The following is a 22,900-nucleotide window of genomic DNA, read 5'->3' as shown; positions in this document are numbered from 1 at the left end:
GTGTGTGTGTGTGTGTGTGTGTGTGTGTGTGTGTGTGTGTGTGTGTGCGCGCCTGTGTGTGTGTTTTCTCTGCTCAGTCATGGTGAACTTTTGCATGTGTACTTTTCGGGTACAAGCATCGAGGAAGGTTTCATTCCTATTCAAACGCATCCAGAAATATCTCAGTCAGTAGCCCAGAATACATTTCTAACGATTCGCTTTGTTATAATTTCACTCCTGTTGGTTATTCAATTTCATGGTTCTTTCAGCACCTTTTGAAATCCAAGCACCTAAAATGGCCCTCTGTGAACTTTAACAAGAGAAAGGTTAGGAGGACACAGCATCTGTAAACTAACACTCTGCGTTCTGGGGAAGCATAAATTACCCTGCGAGGAAGAATGAACGCGAGCGTGCCCGGCGTCTGCTGCTCCTTTCTGAGTGTGTGCGAGGTTTACCCCCTGCCCCATTTACCATGGCAGAAGCCTATTAACCGCCTGGAAAGAGAATATATTTATCGGAGCGCCCCTCTATTATTAATCAGTGCAGAGTTAAAAGTGAATACGTATCAGAGGAGCTGAATAAGGTTGAAACACGGTCTGGATTCTGAAGGGGGTCTCACTGGGAGTATCAACAGTGCAGAGCCTTTTCAGCCCAAATCTGAGCAGAAAGAAATACGACTTTCATCTCCCCTGCTCTACGGTTACAAGGCCTGTAATTATACATAGATTTGGAGGAGGGGGGGGGGGGGGTTATGTCCTTAAAATGATTGCTTTGGAGGAGATGACACAGTTTTGAAAAAGTTGGTATGCGCAGCTTGCTATAGGGGTGTGATTGACGCCTTTCTGGCCACACACTCTCTCAATTTTATCACGGCCTCAGTGATTATGGGAGTCCAGAGCCCTTCCTTGCAGAGCTCTTTATTTACTCTATTTATTCTCTCTTTCTCCCTCTCTCTCTCTGCAGCCTGTGAGATGGGATTCTATAAGCCGGTGGCGGGCAATGGCCTGTGTGGTAAATGTCCTCATCACAGCCACTCGGAGACCAGAGCCGCCCTTTCCTGCCCCTGCGACTCCAACTACTACAGAGCGGCAGATGACCCACCAGCAGCTCCATGCTCCCGTAAGCACAAACACACGGTGCACAAGATCACCTAATCCCACCGGCGAAGACCTGCGCACACACCCACAGACACACAGCAACTACCGAATGATGTGCCGAATGCATCTACGCTTCAAAAATCCAACTAATTTCTTTTTGATCAAACCTGTAAATGAACTCAAACCTCCCGCTTTCTTTTCTCCAGGCCCTCCATCTGCTCCGGTAAACGTCATCTCCTCAGTCAATGGGACGTCCGTGAATTTAGAGTGGGATCGCCCTCAGGACACCGGAGGTCGCAGCGACCTGAAGTACAGCGTGTTGTGTCAGAAATGCTCGGGGGAAGGGGGGCCCTGCGGGGACTGCGCGTCCTCCCCGGGAGGCGCCGGTGGCGGGAAGGCAGGCGGAGGGGCGAGTGCCAGCGTCGGAGGGATGGTGGAGCGCTTGGGCACCGCAGCGGTTCGATTCGTTCCCCGCCAGACCGGGTTGACGGAGCCCTGGGTGACGGTGCTCAACCTGGTGGCTCACACCAACTACTCCTTCCGTCTCCTCGCCATGAACGCAGTGACCCACCTGAGCAACGAGCCGTCAACTTATGCCTTGGTCAACATCACAACGAACCAGGCAGGTAGGGTTCGGAACAGTGACAGTTTCTCATCTCGGAGGCTTTGGCTCATGGCACACACTGGTAACATTAATTCAGCACCCTGCATCAATGGACAGCGACAAATAGGAAACGGAGTGCCCTCCTGATCAGTAAATTTGTCGCTGACCATTGACGGGGGTGCTGAATTAATGTCGCTGTTGTATATTGTGATCACATAGCTTTGTCTTGACTTATTGTTGACATTTTGTCTTATATTGATGAGTTTCATATTGTGTTTCACTCTGTTTACTATTTGTTCCAGTCTGACGGAGGGTGCTGAATTAATGTAGCCATGGCATATTGTGAAGGGAGGGACGGGCCACTAAAACCAGCTATTTTTTGCGAGTTGCACATAAATATTCACAATGTTTTATCTCACAAAACATTTTGCTTCAATCCATATTTGTTGGCGTTTAGCCTTTCAAAACTACATTTTCCTTGCCAGCCCGTGCATTAAGGAGCCATTGTGCTTAGGGTTGTATTGATCGTATGTACTTGTGTGAGCCAAACATTTCCAATAACTCAAAAGTATTGTGAAGTCCCAAAGCACACCAAGCGCATTGTTAAATGAAAAAAGAATCCAAAGACAGGATCTGCTGTTGTAACAATTTTATTTTCAAGATAATAGGATTACAGCTGTTCCAGCAGCTGGGCAAAGCTACTTGCAAAGTCATTAAATATTTTCAGATGTGAAGAATTGTTTCCACTAACAAAGCTACATTCAATTATATCTTTAAAAGTATACTTTAAAATAATTGCTGTGCATCACGTGGTTTGTTCTCCACCTGTCGGTTGGTCCCCCCCCCCCCCCACCCTCTGTTTTGTGATTCAGGCGAGCCTCAAACAGCGGCCTTGTTTAATGGCATGGCGCCCGCAGGTGACCTGTCTCCAGAGTCAGCAGGCTGTTGATCCGTTGCCGGTCTAGTTCACTGCTCCATTCTGTCGACCTCCCACTGCGGGTTGGGCCCCTTTCCATTAAGTTAATGATACTCACGTTTAAAAGTCACTCTGTGTAAAGATGAAAGGAAGTCATTATCAGGGCCACTAGCTCCCTTCTTGTTCGTCCAAGATTCGCCTCCTAAACACTATGTAAGAATGACAAAGTCCTGGTGTGATGTAAATCTGTCAGTGTTCTCTTTTAAACAACATGTATCAGAAAAGGTCCGGTTTGCAAAACACAGTAGAAATACAAGGCAGAACTTTGCATCCAAGCCTTCCAGGGTCTTGGCGGTTCAGGTTATGGGGAGCTCTAGGTTACAGGTTGTTTGCTCCTGTAGAAGAGAAATACTGAAAGACTTTAGACAGGACAGGTTGTTCAGGGCTGCCAACTTTTTGAGTTAGTTGGGAGTGAGATTCGGTCGCCTATCGGTGAAGTCGGTGCGTTTTATGAGTTGGCCTTCTTTGACATTATCGCAGAGGGTCGGGGTCATCAATCCTCAACCCCCAGTTCAGGAGCTAAATTCTCAAATTTTAAAGCAAATGTCGACGCAAAGTCAAGTCAATGATCATGGTCAAACATGAATACCTATGGTTGATCAGCATACTTGCCAGCCTCCAGACATCATAGTCTAACTGTTGCTGACAATGAAGATGAAAGGAGACGTGGGAAGAGACAGTTTGATGCTTTATGGTGCTTTTCCATGATTTCTATATGACAATTTCTATTTGATAATATGGATTCCTGCGATGGTACAAGCTGTTAAAGCTGCATGAACCGAAACTTTAATTAGTTTGGTAATGTGTGTATTTTAGTTTATTATTGTGACAGCAACTTTATTCTACAACATGATAATGCTGATTTAACAACTTTCTGTCTGTCATGACAGTTCGTAGTACTATACTGAAGGCCTTTCCTTTACAAACTGCATATGCACTCTTGAAGTGGACTTGGAGTGATGCCCAATGTGGAGCCACAGTTGACTCTTTGCTAAGACTCTCTCAAGCTTTCATGGAGCCCGCACTGTCACTGTCACTTTTGAGAAAACAAAAATAAAGCGATTTCAGAGAGAAGCAGAGAAAACGGTTGAAAATGTGCATTTGAAGGATATATATCCAGGATGTCAAACTGATTCGACAGTGAAAACCGCTTGAAAAGATCAAGATAGAAGCCAAAGCCTACAGGTCACAGTGTAAAAGTGAACCACCACATCACCTGGCCATTAAACAGAGATGGAAGACCATGAAATTAAGGTTCATGCAAAGCTGGCAGGTCTTTATTCACTGTTACGATCCTTAAAAAGCAAAGCAGTATGTGTAGACATTCAGTAGCTTTTGAGTTCTTCTACACAGTTCTTTCTGCATGTAAGCGGATGTGTTGGAGACTGACACATTGAAGCCCCAAAGCTCATTTAAAACGTCTCTCTCCACTATAGTGACTCCCCTCCAACCGTTCTATCTCATCCAGGGTTTCTGCAGCTTTCAACTAGTTCAATTGAAGACTTTTTACAGTGAGACCATCATGAACGCACTTTAAAAACCTATTTCACGTCCATACTGGAAAAGTGCGAAGAATATGAACGGAAATCTGACACCCAGAATTACTTGCATAATTTATTCACATTCAACATAAACATGATTTCAGAACTGTATGTGTGTGTGTGTGTGTGTGTGTGTGTGTGTGTGTGTCCTCAATCTCCTCAATGTTCTTGAGCTCGGCTAACTTTTCCTTGCTGCGGCTCCTCAGGGCGTTGGACTTTGTTATAAGCTTGGCCATCTGACCGCCAGCCTTGCCCTCGGCTTCTTCCGCAAACCTGTCTGGCCAGACCTTCAGAAACCTCTTGGATGGTTTTTCCTTTTTCTTTTTTAGGTCCTCCAGGAGATCCCCCTGCAGCCTCTCTCTTCTGGCCCTGTGCATCAGACTCCAGCTTCCTCCTCTCCTGAGGTGGACGCGGTGCCTGGACCAGGCTGATGCCACAGAAGTCAGGAGCTCTTTTGTGAGGAGGAACTTTAGTAACCTCCCCCTGGTGTAGAATGACAAAATCACACACAAGCTTGTGTGTCTTCCTGCATGTTGCAAGCCTCCACATCCTTGTTTACAGAAAAGCCTCTCGCCACAAAGGCCGGTCCATGGGACAAAATGGCACAAAGCCCAAAGCTCTGGATCGGGCTTTTCTGAGGAAACCACACAAGAAGATGTCCAGCCTCTTTTGATTGGATGGGAAGGAGAGGAACTCTGCTCCCACGGGACGGGAGAGCCTCAAATTGTTGGGGAATGACATCAACTAAGAAAATAAAAAGTGTTATATAAAATATATTGATAAATCATTACTTTATATCAACAACTTATAGTGGTTATAATGGTGTACACTGTTAAAACCTCTTCCAATACAACAGGAGAGAGATCCACTCTGATAAATATGATTCTGATTAGAAACAGTTTCAGTGAAAATGGAGAAACTTGTCGAAAAAGCACTACAATTGATTATGTGAAGTATTCATGTCTGCGATTGGCTCGTTAATAATTGCTTGACAGAAACACACTGCCCGTGTTTACAGCCTTATGCTTAACAATTCAATCTCCAGAATATTTCTGATTGACTACTTACTTTAAAAAAATACCTTATTCTAGAACTATTCCTACCAGCAGAAACACCTCCTGCCAGATGTTTGCCTCTTGCAGCTGTCTGGGTCTCTGAACAAAACAAAAGGAGGTTTGGTTCCTCTTACAGAATCCTTATATTGGTGAAGTGATGGCTGGACAGCGAGAGCCCTCTCTACGGGAGCGTATCTATGTTGGGCAACCAGCCCATTCCGAGATTACCAAACACATACTTATTTTAACCAAAACCATGATCTTTAGCCTCAACAGAAGTGACACCAAGGGGTCCTGACCAATCGTCCGTATGTGGCTAGTTGGGAATGAGAATGGGTTGGGGAAACATAGGACCTTTTGTTCCCATGATGAATGACCCAGAGCGACGCCCTCTCTACCACAGGTGTATTCTCGATCCACCGGTGGCCACAGACCGATAAAGGGATGGCGTCGGATCTGGTGACAGCACTGTAATCCTCCTTGCCTTTATGATGTGGAACAGTGGGTTCACAGCTTTTTCTAAAGTTTCTCCAGCTGCCACGTGGAGAAGACACTTTTAGTCCACAGATACACACGGCAACAGGCAGAGAATCACCCATGAAATTTACATTGGGCCCATTATCAAGACGCTATTAAGCTCCTGAAGTATAGTTGGTCCACACACTCCTGAGGAAAATAAAAAATACAACCACCTCTCTTTTTCTGGGTCAAATTTGTTAATGAGAAGTTGATGCGTAGGGCTACATTATTGTTAACTTTCTTTAGTTAAGGGCAACGCGACCTCACATAAATACGAGAAATGACCATGACCTCATTACAGCGTGTTACGTGGTGGAGGCATCTGTGGCTTTATACTTTTCTGACTTCTCATACGACTCTCTTTCATATCAAATCGATCCACATTTGAGCGGCCGTCAAATTTGTTATTTTCAACTGGAGTCTCACGGTCGATGTGAAACAGTTGGCAGCCCTGGTTGTAGAGGGAAGGATGTGCTCACTGTGCTGGGAATCCAGGATGCCTCACATGACTATAGTTCTCACCTTGAACCTGTAATGTCCTGGTTTCAAATCTGACCTTGAATCACTCACTGTAAATTATCCAAAAGAACAGAAATGGCTCTTTGAAAAAGTAAAAGATAAACTTGGCCCTTGGGGCATGTTGGTTGATCAGTTGCAGCCTTGGCCCTTTATCACACATACGTCTTACTCTTCTCCTCTTGCTGTCTCTGTCTTGCTGTCAAATTTAGCAGAAGTGCCAAAATAACAGTCTTTGGATGAAATGTGCTGCCTCGACGACATTTTTTTTTGCTGATAATGAAAAACAGGTTGGGGCCACACGCTTTGTTTCTGTAAGGACTAGTAGGAGTAGCTGCCACTGTCAGCAAACAGTACTAATGTCCAACTCTTGACATCAACTTTATCTGCATTGTGATTATTGTTGCTGTAATCAACTGTAACTGTAAAAGTTAAACGTTTTCTCAAGCAGCTTGTTCCCCCCCACACACATACACACACACACACGGGTGGGGTTTTTTTCTACACACACTGGCGACTGCTGTTCGTATCCCCATTCCTACCAAATATTAACCATACAGGTGGCTGATCATTTGTAGCAGTTTGGGAGGCTTCGATAAATAATGTCGACCTGCTGATTGAGACAAGTCAGACATGGGCTAATCATTTAGCTTCAAGGACTTGTTGGGGCTGAAACCACTTGATATGAACTAAGAGTTTATAAAGTCTGCACACTAGCCGTCAAGGCCACCTCAGTGTACACTATATTATTTTTCACCCTGCCTGAGTGTATTTCAGGAAATGCAGCCGTTCCTGTGTAAACATGACACGTAATGTCATCACCTCATTATACTCGTGGTCACTGAGGATCCCCATCTTGAACTGACAAAGCAGTAATCTCTCCTGTTTCTTGCGCAGCCCCCTCTGAAGTGATGGAGATCCGGCAGCAGAACACCAGCCAGAACAGCGTGATCCTGCTGTGGCACGAACCCAACCAGCCCAACGGAGTCATCCTGGAGTACGACATCAAATACTACGAGAAGGTACCAGAACCAGCTGCAGCATCCGCACTGCTCCAGACCTGCACTGTTTTTAGGGTTGCTTTTTCCAATATTTATTCAGGCAGCTTATGAGAGGGGGAAAAAGTGACACCGTCTCTGCGATACCTGGAGAACATAAGCTCATTGTCTTCAAAGGACTGCGACTAAACTGAGCCAAGATATTTGTGAATGCGGAGGAGAGTGGTTGGATAAACTCCGGATAACTTAATCCCAATAAAAAAAAAAAAAAGGTACCGCTGGCAGCTCAGCTAATTGAAAGGAAATGAGGGTCGAGAGAGGAGGATGAGACGGCGAGGATTCCACCTCAGCCAAAGTGACGGTGACAGAAAGCGGCTGACGGGCGCGTAAGCCTCTCGACGGGGCTAATTGCCGCGAGCGCGAACATGCACAGGTAGTGTGTGTGTGTCTGTGTTTGGGGCGAGCGCGTGGTGATAGGAATCAGTTAATTGCAGCGGGAGCAGCCTGGAAACAGACAGTCTCATAGCCAAACAAGCAGGACGGTGCTGTGGGAGTGATGGAGGATTAGCTCGTCTCTTGCGCTGGCGTCTTAATCTGGCCTCGCTCGGGGGGGGGGGTGAGACGACCGCGGGGGGGATTTCAAGTGGGCAAGTCAGCAATGTGCTTTCTTAAGGTTTCTATAGGCTGCACTTAAACAGCAATGAGTCACAGCGAGGGTGGCGGCCGCTGCAGCAGCACCACACTACAGAGGGGGATAATGAAGACAAAGAAATGCCTCTCATTTCTGCACCCGGCACTTCTTCTTAATTAGGCTCTTATCCTTTTCCGAGGACACATGAATGATTCACTTATTCTGCTGTTTGGATGCACCTTGCACCTCCTCATTATTGCTGAACTCGTATTACCTCCAACACTCGTAAAGATGCTGCGGCAGGCAGATGAGAGCAAGGCGAGGATAGCAGTGACGATGACGATGGTTAATGATAAACGTCATTGTTGATCAAGTCTTCACAAGAATAAATGTGTTCCTCGAAAACAAAAATCCCACTTTAATGAATATGTACATAACAAAAAAGAACTTTGCACGGCAGATGGGGGTATAATCTTGAGAAATTCACATTTGAACATTAGGCATCATAAATGAATTATCTGAAAGGAAATAAATAATCCTCAAAGTACCTGTCATTTTTCAAAATATGCCTGAGGTAATTACCTGCCAATTACATTTGAGTGGCAGACAAGGTTGCATTCATTTACACAACGGCAAACAGTTTAGAAAATCTAGTGAAAGACCCCAAACAGCGGGGGGCAGTGTATAAATTAAGCTGTTAATGAGCGGCAAATCCAGCATGATTTGACCATTAGGTCCAATTTTTTTGTTTTTCAAAGAAAAACTCCTGAGACTGCCGTTGTTTGAATAAATTCCGTTAAATCATTTGGACTGGTGGCATTGCTTTAAGTGGTGTTTGACCAATGCCGCATTAAAGTACCATGGACCCCCCCCCCCCCCAAAAAAAAAAAAGCACCATCACGACTCAGTTAGTGTCCCCGTCCAACCTGACGTTGTTGTTCATGTTAAAAAACCAAGGAAGACAATTCTGTGTTTTGACGGAAAGATTTGGGAATGTGGTAAAAAACTAGTGCGGTGCTCGTTCCGAGCGTGTGGCCGTTCCAAGCGAGCCGACGGCTTGGACCCCGGGACTGCTGCTTGCAGCGCTGTCGAGAACCGTTCGTTGCTCGCTGACTGCGTGGAAAGTGAAAAAGAGTTTATTTTATTCGTGTTGAGCATGTCAAATTCGACACTGCACTCCCTTGAGCACCTAGCAACACACCTGCCAAGTGTGAAGTAGATCAGATGAACGGTTCTCGAGATAAACGATGGACACACAGACAGAGACTCCTTGACTTATAGTTAGATGCTATTTATGTGACATCAAAATATCCATGTTTCCCCAGCTGATCGTTTGTTCCTTAATAAAATAAAATGTACGTTGAGGAATCCACTACTATAGCCTCAAAAATGTGTAAATAAGTATTTGCAGCAGCTCTAAAGCTGCTATAAATGCAGCCAAGTCCTGTGGTTTATTTAATCCAAGAACTGATGCATAAGTGCAAAACCATTTTACAGACGCACAAGGAATACTTTCCATGCTTTTCTTTAAATTGAGCTAGTAGTGGTGTGAAATTGTTTATGGATAGAGTAGTGAGAGGGGATGTCTGTTTTTTTTTTGCTATTCTGGAGAATCAAATGATTGACAGATGAGGATTCATGAGAAGGGGGTGGCCTTGTCTGAAGGGTGGGGGGTGACGGAGAGATGACACTACTAGATGTATTCAAGGAAGGAAACAAAAAAAGTTGAATTCATGGTTAAAGAAACAACTAAATTTATTTTAACAATCGGAGGGGTTGTGTTCAGTTCATTGATACCCAGTGTAACTACTGCAATAAATATTACATTATATTAAGAAGTAATAGAAAAACTGCATTAAAACTGGAAACTCCTTGTATTTTTCCCCTGATTCCCCCCGAAAATGTGTTATTTCAGGTTTAAGTGTAACCAGCAGTAAAGTTGGTGACATCAGATGCATTGAGGTCATGGTTTGGGCTGTGAAGTGTTTAGTCTAGCACATACCCTGCCCAACATGCTAAGATCCCCAAAGCTGACCATTTAAACGTGGCCGTTTCTGTTACAGGAAAATGAAGCACACAGTTACTCCACTCTGAAGTCTAAAAATACCAGCGCCCGGGTATCGGGGCTGAAGCCGGGCACCAAGTACATCTTCCAGGTCCGAGCCAGAACGTCGGCGGGTTGCGGAGACTTCAGCCAGAATGTGGAGATTCAGACTGGGAAAGCAGGTGTGTGTGTGTGTTTGTATATCATGGTCTATAAGAAACAGAAATACATTGTGTCACAGAACCTGCTGCCTGCCCTGAGCCACGGGGACCCTATAGCGGTCGTATGCTGTTTAATACAGTTGAAAAAGTGTTAAAAGACTTCCCAGGCCAGACTGCACAGCATGGTCCTGGGCTAAAGTGTCAGCGAGGCTGATAGCCGCCCCCGTCCATCCCTCGTTTCTATTGATCTGAGCTTTGTTAGGGGGTCACCGCTGTCAGAAAAACTGCAGCCTATCCCAGTGCTGGGGGGGGGGGGGGGGGGGGGGGCTAGAAGTCTTCATGAGTCTGTCCACCTGAGGCCAGTACAACACTGAAAGTTAGGACTCACTGGAAAAACCTTTATTGGAACATTTTTCTTTCCTAATAGGGGATTTGGCAGAGAACCTGCGGAGCAGACTTCAGGTCTGCAAAGCTAAACCTCCTGCCTGGTCAGAGTCCCAGTGCTGTTTCACTGACTAATAGTCTCCCTTCATTCTGCTGCTCACTGGACCCAGACTCTGCTCCTCTTGATACTGACTCTGAAAACAAGAGGACTGTACATGCCCCCCCCCCCCCCACCCCCGCTACCATACATGCTGAGTAATCAATAAGTCCTAAAGTTTATGAAAACCAGATTAGCCTTTTTTTCGTTGTGTCCGTTCCGTGTGTAGTTCAGTCTTACCCAACGTTGAAGCTTTAATGGTAACCATGTTTATCTCAAGGCTCTAGGGATGGCAAAGTCTTTGATCCTGACTGAAATATCTCTTTACATGGATTGCCGTGGAATTTTTTATGTTCATGGTCCCCAGAGGATGAAACCTACCGTGACCTTTTACCTTTGCTCTAGCGCCAACAGCAAAAAGCTAAAGCTTTCACTTGTATCTACATCTCCTAAAGCATCACTGTACCTCACTGTGGTACAGCCTTCACAGAGCTGCCAGTGTGTCGTCCCTGCTGTAGCACACACAGTTGAAATGATTAGCAAAGAAATGTATCCACGACACACTTAATTATGATTAGGGCTTGTTATTACACGAAATGGTGAATAAAAAAATGCCACCGAAATCACAAATGCAATAGCTTATTCATGACTCACAAAATGTATTAGTTTACGTACTCGACAGTCTTATTAAGTTCTAGCATAATTAGATTTTCTGTCATTTGAAAGATACATTATTTTTACCTCTTACTTTATGTGCAGTTATCATACTATCAGGTCTATTCAATCTTTCAAAGTAAATGAACATTAGCTGAATATTCCCTCCATATGATGCCATGCACAAAGTTTCAAAAATGCAAACAGGAGGTAATTACAAAATGTTGAGCTCTTTAATGAAGCTACAAATTCCTGTTTATCTTGTTTGACCACGAACTCTCTACCTGCCCGCCTGTGTTTGCCGCCGTGTGTGTGTCAGTGTAAACTGCAAACTCGACTAACGCGGAGCGTTGTGTTTGCGTGTGTGTGTTTCCAGCTCCTCTGCGCTACAACACCATGACCATCATCTGGATCTGCATGGCCCTGGTGTCCGGCCTGGTCACCTTTCTGGCCATCTTCATCTGCAGGAAACGGCAAGGCTACACTTTACCACACTACCCATCGCTGCTGTGTGTGGAACACTTTCTTACGCTACTCTACCGTATCTCTCTTTGTGTAAATGTTGCTTGTGATCAGAAGCCCTGTGTGCACTGTGTTTCTCCCTCCTGTGGTATTGCCTGCAAAGTAAAATTTTAAAAAGTGAGGTTGTAATCTGAGTGAAGAGTTATTCCATCCAAAAGGGGCTGAATCTCATTTAAGCTTGCTTTTGAGAATCTAAAACACCTTTAGTCTCCTTTGCCATGTTGGAATGTTCATTTTCTTTAGCTTCTCTCATCTCCTCAACCCTCCCTGTCCTCTCACCGCCTTGTTTAGCTAATTTCCTAAATCATAATTTCCACCTCGTAGTGCATTTAATTATGTTGATTCATGTCCAGTAGCTTGCAAGCCAAACGTTCCCACTTATCCTGTCAACCCCACCCTTCCTCCCTTTTTTTGATGTTTTCAACTTACATCTCTGGAATGCTGCATCGAATAATTAATTCCAATGCACTTAATTAATTCGTGTTTCACTGCTTATTAAGTTTTTCATTTCCATTCTGTTAGAGAGGGGAAGAATATGTCGGAGGATTTAAATGTGTAATCCAGGCAAAATCATGTTGTCCAATGTAATTAAGATGCTGGTTCAGAAAAGGAAAGCTTCACCGATGGTGGAGTTTAAAATGCTCATTTTTAATGAATACGCAAACAATGATGTTAAACTGATGAGAAAAAAAAAAAAAAAACTACGTATGGCAGAAACCACCAGGGTCAGTTTTATGGTCCATAGCTCCAAAAAAACACGCTATCCCCGTAGAAGCACACGGCTAATTATTATGCAGAAGGACCTCATCAGACCTCTGTACAGACTGAAGAAAAGTCCTGCCGTGTGTTTGGTTCCGTAAGCTCCGTTAGCTATATTAGCTTGTTAGCTGTTAGCTCTGTTAACCAAAATAGGCTTGATATACAGTCATAAATGAGCACAAAACGTGTTAGGCTGATGGATCCGGCAGTTTGCGATATTAGCCGTGGATAGATGGACAGACACAGGGATATGCACACACACACACACACACACACACACACGGCCATTCACATAACCTCCTGGTGGAGATAATGATTGAAGTATAAGTAAGGAGATGGGAGGCAATAACAATGGTTTCTGCCACAGAGTGAGATCCAAACGGTTTAAAGAAACCTACACCAGCACTCACACATGAAGGGACAGGATACAAACATAGTGAATTAAACCCTCAATGTGTGTGTGTTGTCGCCAACCACCATGACTCAAGAAAGCGCCCAACAGCAAAGACATGGCCAATAGTGCTTGGAATTTCAAGCACACAAAAAAAGCCGTTTTTACGCCACTCCCCTACATAAGTGAAATTTAAACTTTGTTTTAAGAAAAACATGAATAAGACAAACCTATGTAGTGATGCTACATGTAAAAAGTGTTAGTCACCTCTTTCAACGCAAAGTTAAAAATAGTATTTCTGTAGCGTGTGGCTTCCCCAACACCGCCCGTATTTGTGATCGATGCATTAAATCTCCTAAATGCCCTCCTGAGATGTGTCCACTGTTCCTTCATTGCATTAATATATGATGTTAATCATTTTAACTTGAACTAAACATGGAAGCATACCCATAGAAACAGGTCTGTTAATATGAAAGGGAACCTCATAATGGAAATAATTAGGCTCGGTTCCACCTTGTTGCCGGTGGAAACCCTAATTAACAGGGAGAACAGGTTGACATATTGCTCCTTATGAATTACTAAGTTTCACTAAGTGATGAATAGCTCTGTTAAAGTTAATAATTCATTATGAACAACTATTGATTTATTCATTTTGAGCCGAGTTTGATACATTTTGTATAAATGTTTCACTATTGTCCTGTATTCATCCCACTGTGTGTGTGTGTGTGTGTGTGTGTGTGTGTGTGTGTGGTTTGTATAGACACTGTGGCTACAGCAAAGCCTTCCAGGACTCTGATGAGGAGAAGATGCATTACCAGAACGGTCACGGTATGTTTGGCCCCACTCCTTAATTATAACCATTAAGCACACGTATTGATTAGACTGCATGTAATAAAGTTCATCATCCGAGCAAACAATTTTTCATCACGCGCTGACTGACCGCAGGAGCACCCGCTGTTTATTATCTCTCTCTCTGCTGCTTCTTTCTGTGAGCCAGTTCTTCTCTTTCATCAAGTCTTCCCTCGCACACACCAGCGACGAGGGGCTGAGTCCCCGCTCTCGTTCTCCGATATGTGACCGAATGCTAATGTTGTTTATCTTAGTGTCATTCCCCGACGCAAGGTTCTACATCGACCCGCACACGTACGAGGACCCCTGCCAGGCGGTCCACGAGTTTGCCCGAGAAATTGAAGCTTCCAGGATCAAAATAGAGAAAATCATTGGCTCAGGTAAAAAAAAAAAATATGTGAAACTTGTGCACGCACACACACACACGCGAGCGCGCGCACACACAGAGTGAGAATCATTGGCCGGGGCTAACTTAAAATCATTGGCCAGTGTAAAGGCTGCGGTGTGCAGCAGAGAGGAGGATGGCAGAGTGGAATCAGAGCGTTGCGTGGGGCTGTCAGTCAGAGTCCCTCAGACGGGCAGGGAATACTAACACTGTGTCGGCTCCACAATACACTGTGCTGCTGGATGTAACTCCTGCAGACATGAAGAGAAGTGTAGACTTGAGGAAGACAAATAAGCCATCCCACTTTAAAAGTTCTTCTGAGATAAGAATTAATGAGAAAGAGGCTGATGGAGGATTAGCTTACTTCTACTTTTGCACATATGGATTTCTCTTATCTAACGCAGCAAATTAACTTAAGACACATTTACAAGTATTTCTTATATGTTACATGTGGCGGGGGGGTGCACAGTGCATGTTGAATGCAGTAGAATAGAATTGAACGAGTGGATTCATGCTAAATGGACTCTTTTCTTGTGTTTGTGTTAAGGGGAGTTTGGGGAGGTGTGCTATGGACGCATGAGACTCCCGGGGAAGCGAGACATCCCAGTGGCCCTGAAGACCCTGAAGGCGGGATACACGGAGAAGCAGAAGCGGGACTTCCTGGCGGAGGCGTCCATCATGGCCCAGTTCGACCACCCCAACGTCATTCGCCTGGAGGGAGTGGTAACCCAGAGTACGCTACCGCTACATCTATATATTAGTGTTAATAAAGTTGTTTTCACGATTACTGACTATGAGTTAAGAGTTATGACTGTTAAAGATCATGATAAATAACAGTGAACGTACATTTTTAGGCTACATAGGCTTCACCAAGCCTCATCTACTGTGTGTCGTGTAGACAACTCGCAAAGCTTTCACAACTTGCTCCCTCAGTTAGAACTCTTCCTTTGACTTATAATTTGGCTGTCCAGGAAGTAAGCCCATAGTTATGGTGAAGTGGACTTGGGCTGAAGAGCTTAGAGGAAGAAGGGTTCCTCCAGTGCCTCTATGGCTCACTGTGTAAAAGTAATGGCTTTCTCTCTGATATTGCAAAAGTATTCATTCATATTTTTGATTTATTAAATTAGGACATAATTCTTTTGGACGTCACATGCGCCATAATCGGTGTTGAACATGCATGTAAATAAATATTAAAAAGTATTAAATATCCTGCAAATATGCGGTTCATCCAACCTGTCTCATTCCAAACTGGTCACATGCGAACGCTTGGTCACGATGCCTTGGCTTCACGTACTGGGTAGCCCAACGCAGCAAACTATGGCGCTCCACAACGGTCGCTTCGAGCGACAGGGGGGTGCCGTCTCAGGTCGCTAGCCGCTATAGGCTGTCTCCTTTGCTACGTCACCAGGGCCCGCCTCAACTCCACCGACGAGCCACCTCTTTGCCAATTTTTAGAGTTGTGGCTGTGTCGTCACTGCCAAGATGCTTCACGACGACTCACCAAAAAGCTATGGGTGACGGACATATTTCATACGGTCCATTGTTAAAATGAGTAAATTTGTTACGACAGCGAAGTTACAAAGTTGATTTTTGGTTTCACATGGGACACGAACAGTGGTCTGCTAGGTGAAAGTTATGCGTTTGAGCCAGTTGGGTCTCATACAGACGATAAAAGGATGCCTTGTGTGTTGAGGTCCATACAAAGCGTCGCTAATTGAGGACCTGGGAATGAGACCGGGCTGGTTTAGCGTAAGATGGAGTCCTGAAGGTTCCTGTTTGTTCCCTCAGGCAAACCGGCGATGATCATCACAGAGTACATGGAGAACGGCTCTCTGGACTCCTTCCTCAGGGTTGGTATTGAAGCAGTAAAGGTTTCTGTTTACTTTTCATTTTGACTCAGTGTAAAGTGATTCTCCTGTTCTCTGTTATTGAGTAAGTGGCGATCTTTTCCTTCACTGTTTAGCTATACAAGCTATAACTGCTCATCCTCCGGTGAAAACAATGTATTACGACTTCTTAGCAACCTTTACAAAGCTCTAATTCAAGTTTAGCGGATTCGTTTCCAATGGATTTCGGGAAGGTTTTATTGGTGTTGGAGAATTCTTCTCAACACACCAAGGAGAACGTACTCGGTAGATACATGGTTTTCACAAGAGAGCAACATCACTTCACATCACTTGCTATTCATCAGAGAATCACTGTTGCCAGACACCAGTGGTTTAGAGCAGCAAATGTGAAAGTTTTCTCTTCAACGAGATACAAGTTGATTTAACACTGTGTCATATCGACAATGTCAAACAGCTCCAGCATTTGCTTATATGAAGATACCGTAGATTATTACTTAACAAGCAAATCCCTGTCATGTTTTCTTCTCTTATCTGTACTCTCCTCTCTATCTTGATTAAAATCTCTTCTATTATCACTCTCCTCATCTGTTCTGCTGCTCTACCTTCACTTCTTTTTTTGTGATCTGCCATTAAAACTCCCTACCACCTTCCCCCCAATCTTTCTCTTTTTCTCTTCCCCCTACCCGTAGAGGCACGATGGCCAGTTCACCGTCATCCAGCTGGTGGGTTTGCTGCGCGGCATCGCGGCAGGTATGACCTACCTGTCTGACCTGGGCTACATCCACAGAGACCTGGCTGCCCGCAACATCTTGGTCAACAGCAACCTGGTGTGTAAGGTGTCTGACTTCGGCCTGTCCCGGGTGCTGGAGGACGACCCCGACGCTGCATACACCACCAGTGTGAGTTTTCACATTGAGGCAAGCATTGATGCAACGCACACACACACTCACACACTTCTTTAAAGGAGGCGGCGAGCACGTGTAATGGGTATGAAAAACATACATCAACTATTCCACTTAGGTCGTATCAACGTTATATGTCAAAATTGCAGTTACAGCCTCATGTAAACTTGCATAAGAACACACAATGAGTTCCATGCAGTGAGGAAGATTTTTACAGATTCCTAAGGGGTGCTCCAGCAATTTCGTAATGCACTTCCATTGGGGGGACTACCAATGGAGAAAATGGTTTAAAAAAATTAAAGCAGCAGAGCCTGATATATCAGGACGGGTGAAATCTCCAAAAACCCTGGAATCCTACATTTCCCATTTACAACCTATAGCAGCCAATAGAACGCCCATCTGACTTTTTTCTCTCCAGATAAAAATTATAATACGTATAACAAGTGGACGTAGTCGTCGTAGTTTGGCATTTGGGCCGTCACCATCTTGGATTTTGGTAGTCTTGTCTTTTTTCTTGGTAACCAGCTAGCAAAAGTGAACATCTTTTGACAGCGGGGGAGTGACATTGAGATGCCGTATAAGGCTCTTGTAGAGGCAGCGACCTGTCAATCACAGTAAGCCCGCCCTAAAGCATACTCCTCTTTATGGTCTATTTGACTCTAAATGGACCATCATTTACTAAATGAACATCATGCTGTATTGAAGAAGACTTGAAACTAGAGATTGAGACCATAAACTCATGTTTACAATGTTTACTGAGGTAATAAATCAAGAGAGAAGTAGAGTCATTTTCTCATAGACTTCTATACAACCAGAGGAGTCGCCCCCTGATGGTCAGCAGAGAGAATGCAAGTTTAAGACACTTCCACATAGGCTTCACCCAGCAGAACCGGACTATGCTGGGCTCTGGTCATCCAAATCAAAAAAACATATAACCCTGATGATGTCATTCATTTTTAATAACATGTAATTTCGTGTTCATGACTTAAGAGCATGCTCCACCATGTTCTTAATTTCCAGCTGTTTCACAGATGAAATAAAAAAGAATTAAGGCACTTAGATAGATTATCTTGGCAAAAGCTTAAATGGATCACCGGATTTCTTTTTTTTCTCACTTTCTGCTCAGGGCTTCCGTACATCAGGGTTTTTTACTGAGACAAAGTTCCTTCAGAGCCACAGAGGACATTAATCATCTGAGTAGTGCTCAGCGCTGCCTTTTATGTGTACATTGAGTTCCAACTTTAAAACTGCACAAGGCATACTGGCTGCCTTTAGCAGCAAGTGCTTTATATATTGAACCTCAGACGTAAAAATCCTTAAGATCATGTAAATATAGTGCAATGCCAAAAGATAATGTCCTTACAGCCATCACATATATACATTCATCAGATATACAGTATATCTTCATATTTTGTCAAATTAAATTGACAAGTAAAGATGTTTTTTTTACTATATCCTATTTATCATTCGTGAATAACCTTTATTTAAGAGGGCAGTTCCACTGAAATCCGGCCAAGAAAGAAGCATCAAGATGAGAGTTAAAGCTGGAGACAAAAGCTACACAGATACAATCAAGTCCAATGAAACTGAGAGCAAAGTAAAATCATGTCTGTAAGTGCTCCAGCAGAGAGCAGTCCAGTATTAAACCTACAGCCCGGTGAGCACAAGCCTGAACTATAAAATATAAAGAAGCCGAGCTCCTTCCAGTGTCTGATGCTATCAGCTCACAGCAGATGGAAATCAGCATTTGACACATTTGTCTGTTACAGTCTGTTAAAGCACGGCAATCAGATTACAGGAAGCTGGGTGATGACATGCAGCATCACCCAGAGACATGCTGCTTTAGGGGAAAAGGATTGTTAATGAGGATATTACAGACACTATAGCGTCATCTGGAAATTAATGGCTGATTATGGCTGATGATAAACACGGTTCTCGTTACTATCTGGAAGTAAATAAAAAGCTGCCTATTGTATGGAATCTGGCAGCCAAAGTCACTTTGAAGAAGCTGCGAGTGTTGAGGTCTTGAGTGAAGGTTACAGGATTCCCGTCATGTTGCAGGTTTTTATGGTTTAGCAGGACGTCAGGTGTGTGCCTAATGGGCTGCGTTTTGAGAGCAACCTTCAAATGTTTAAAATAACCCACTCGGGAGCGCTTTGTTTGTTTAAGAAGTGACGCGTCCATCTGTCAACCTAATTAAGTGTCACTTTTATATCAAGAGTAAAGTGTAAGTAGTTCACATACTTGCAAACATTTGCAAGTCTATTCTCGTACTGGCCCCGCAGCACATGCGCCCTGTTTAGTCATTTAACCATGGTGTGTCTTCTAACTTTAAACGTTCATGTACATTTACTCACTGGTGTAGGTAAGTATTGAGTAGGCTAGTACTTCCCTAATCTCAATCTTTATGCTACTTTTTACCTCAATGTCTCCTCATTTCAGAGGATAACTGCATATTTACTCCAGTATTGGACTGCTATAGATACTTTGTATACTACATTGTTGATTAAACTACTCAACAGTATACACAGTAGTTAAAATGAGCCGCTTTCACTAACATATAAATGCTGTTTACACATTGAGGGAATGGTAATAAATCAATAATATGCTGCACGTTATAACAATATGAATAAGGCTTTTCTGCATGAGTACTACTACTACTACTGATAAGACTTCTGTACCTTTACTTGTGTAGGGTTATGTTGAGACTGTGGTACTACTAACCTGTGTGCTTCATTGGGGACATGTTTGGCTTTTTAAGTTAACAATCATTTTGGCTGCATACATGTGGCAAGGGGTTTTTCTTTATTTTTTCTAATTTTGGAGGTTAAGCCCCAGCTCTCATAATAGGTCTATAATAAACTGTGTAGTCAAAATACATTCAGACCCCAAAGGACAAAAATGTCCCCATTGAAACCCATTAAAAACATCAATGTTTGATCCCACGCCCATTATAGCACACAATCAAGCATTATATTATATCAGGCTTTGAACCTAGAGCCCTGGCTTCAAAATGTTACTATGTTCTACCAGATGTAGCCGTGTTCTCATGTTACAAATGACAAATGCATACTATTTTCTTGGTTTCCACTGTTGGAAGCATTGCTGCTGCATTTTTGAGCAAAACATCAAAATCAATGTTGTTGCTAATCATTGAAATATCGTGACTAATAACTTGACTGTGAAAAAAGATTAAGTATACAGAAAATAATTAAATTTTTGTGGGGCTAAAAACAACAGTGGTGTTATAAAAATTATGTTAACATAAATAACATTTTAAGGGTTAAAATTCTGAAACTATTTGAATATTTGGTAGTGATGATCAGGGCTTATGTTTGTTCAATTTATTAATTACTTTTGCAGTTTTAGCAAGGGGACATCTCAGAACATCAGAGCAACTTTTTTTAAAGGGACGCACAAGCGTTAAACTGTCCATCAAACCAAAATAATGAGCTAAAAGACACTAAAATGCTCCGTAGAGCTGAGGGCAACTGTGAAGTCGGGTGATCATTTTCTGTGGGTTTGTCACTACCAGCGACCCCTTTCATATTATACAGTCATTTGATCCAGTATGAAAATATGAATTAGGGTAGCTTTAAGATAGGATCCACTGGATTTTCTTGATTAAACAGAGAATATTGTCAACATTTTTGTATTAAATTAGTTTGTGACCACCTCCCCCAGCTGTATTTGAACAGATGTGGGGTCTACCTCCCTGGTAAATGTTGACAATGTCTTTTTCACCGTCCCCACCTGGATTTAAAGGTTAAGGCCAGCATCAATCTGTATTTTCCTTAGTGTCAACAGATCCCAGTGCAAGACCAAAATCACACAGTGTGTGACCCTCAGCTCCAAATCCCCTCGAAGACATAAGACGTAAATCTTTAAAAGCAAAGTTTCTTTCTTGTTTTTTAAAGGCTCATTCATTTTCATAGACAGCTGGGAGCAGCAGTGTTCAGCAAACTTCACTCAAAACCCCCCCCAAAAAGAAAAAAGTTTGTTGGGGGCTATTTTCATATGAAAATACACATTTGGCGCGTTGCAGAAACATGTCAACCAGTGCAACAATGTGGCTGATTTATGTTTTTTTTTTTTTACAGTTTTTGGACAATAATGGAGCTATACCCCATAGAGGACTAAAATATTTGAATTAAATAATAAAATATAGTATAGTATAGTATTTTTAAGTAGGATACATTCTTTGATGGCTTTGGTCTTTTCATGGGATGATGATATGATAAGAAAGAATATAGAACATAGCCAAACTAATCCTTTATTCTGCGATCATGAGTTGGATTCTATAACTAAAGAAAGATTGAAAGACCCTGGTCAATCATTTTTATTCTCCCAACAGGGCGGGAAAATTCCAATCCGCTGGACAGCCCCCGAGGCCATCGCCTTCAGGAAGTTCTCCTCCTCCAGCGACGTGTGGAGCTACGGCGTGGTCATGTGGGAGGTGACGTCCTACGGAGAGCGACCGTACTGGAACCTCACCAACAGAGACGTGAGCGCTGTTTGTTTCACGAACTAGCCCCCCTCACCTTATTGTCGCAGCATACACTGTACTCTCGTGCCTATTTTTTTGTTCAGGTGATCAAATCCGTGGAGGAGGGCTACAGGCTGCCCGCTCCCATGGGCTGCCCCGGTCCTCTGCACACGCTCATGCTGGACTGCTGGCAGAAGGACCGCAACGAGAGGCCGCGCTTCTGCCAGATAGTCACCGTTCTCGACAAGCTAATCCGCAACCCGGAGAACCTGAAGTCCATGGACACGCTCTGCAGGTGGGTGGGCCGCTGAGTAGATCCACGTTTGCATCGTGTCACATGCCGAGGAGTCTTTTGATTCAATTTGGCCCGACGGTTTCGCCCGACATTTAATCAAATATTGGTTCGCATGATTAGCGGATTAAGACGCAACAATCTAAGCGGGGGGGCTGAGAAGATGATCCGCCGGACAACGTCTGGTGACGGGCTGTTAGGCTGCTAAGTAGCCGTCCTGGTGTGGGAGCCGGGGTAAATCCAATCTCATCCCGCTGCTTTAAAACATGAGCGCGGTGGGATAAAGTTGCAGCCCAAAAGTTTCCCTCAAAGTTCTCCGGCAAATGAAGCCAGGTGGTTCTCCAATAAGCTCACTCCTGATAGACGCGCTGTGAGTAAAAGCCCGGCTGTGATACTGACATTGATCCGCGGCGAATCTGGGAACACGTTTGAGAGGACAGCCGGGCCAAAGACGGACCTGCGTAAATTGCTCAGTTCAGATCCCGGGTCCTACGGAGCCAGTGGTGCGTGGCGCCGTGCGTCTATGTCAGCGTGAGGTAGAGGAGAAGTGTTCAGGATTCCTGCCTTTATTAATCTACCCAAAGCAGCCATCCTGCAACCACAGCCACTACCTCTTCTCTATCATTTGAACCGCTATTGATTTTCTGCCTCAGCTACCAGCACGTTTCAAAGACCCCCCCCCCGTTTTCCCTCCAGGTTGCTCTGCCTCTTGCTCACTTTTTGCCTCTTTTTCTCATTTTCGGACTCCCTCGAACTAATCTTTTTGTCTTCCCATCAATCTTCCTCTCTCTCTCTCTCTCTCTCTCTCACTCTCTCTCTCTCTCTCTCTCTCTCTCTCTCTCTCTATGTCCATCCGTCTCTCTTTCTATTTGTGTCCCGCAGTTTAAACAGTCCTCCGCTGATGGAGAGAGCTATCCCCGACTTCAGTAGCTGTAACTCAGTAAACGACTGGCTGGACACCATAAAGATGAGCCGCTACAAGGACCACTTTGCGGCAGGGGGTTACCAAACTCTGGGACACGTCATAAGCATGAACCAAGGGTAAGTGCTGACGGTGATCAGAGGTGATGGTCTTCTCAGATAATCAGTTCGACCACTGTCATTTTTCTGCATTTTACTTTTGTTAACTGCCACCTCCGCGGTTCGATCATCCATTGAGCTCCAGTCACAAGCAAGATAAACCCTCAGGATCTTAGCTTGTTTCTATTTCA

At 44.0% G+C, this 22,900-nt stretch overlaps 1 protein-coding gene across 5 annotated transcripts; it reads left to right on the top strand.

The window, feature by feature from the left end:
- Window positions 1–747: 747 nt before the first annotated feature.
- On the top strand, window positions 748–22,881 carry LOC116376880 (ephrin type-A receptor 8-like). 5 transcript variants are annotated; one of them, XM_031838372.1, is made up of 13 exons: window positions 748–1,098; window positions 1,283–1,702; window positions 7,185–7,309; window positions 9,980–10,142; window positions 11,633–11,729; window positions 13,689–13,756; window positions 14,032–14,157; window positions 14,710–14,895; window positions 15,951–16,012; window positions 16,699–16,908; window positions 21,266–21,415; window positions 21,502–21,692; window positions 22,572–22,881. In XM_031838372.1, the coding sequence occupies exons 1-13, from the start codon at window positions 864–866 to the stop codon at window positions 22,732–22,734; spliced, it is 2,196 nt and encodes a 731-aa protein (XP_031694232.1). In that variant the 5' UTR covers window positions 748–863; the 3' UTR covers window positions 22,735–22,881. The 5 variants fall into 5 exon arrangements, with proteins under 5 accessions (XP_031694232.1, XP_031694231.1, XP_031694230.1 ...); XM_031838371.1 differs by having other exon boundaries at window positions 16,699–16,926; XM_031838370.1 differs by having other exon boundaries at window positions 11,633–11,765.
- The last annotated feature ends 19 nt before the right edge of the window (window positions 22,882–22,900 follow it).

The sequence above is a fragment of the Anarrhichthys ocellatus genome, unplaced genomic scaffold (assembly GCF_004355925.1).
Source record: "Anarrhichthys ocellatus isolate YVR2014 unplaced genomic scaffold, GSC_Weel_1.0 scaffold665, whole genome shotgun sequence".
NCBI lineage: Eukaryota > Metazoa > Chordata > Actinopteri > Perciformes > Anarhichadidae > Anarrhichthys > Anarrhichthys ocellatus.
The sequence above is the reverse complement of the archived record's forward strand: the minus strand, read 5'-3'. Positions and strand labels throughout refer to the sequence as shown.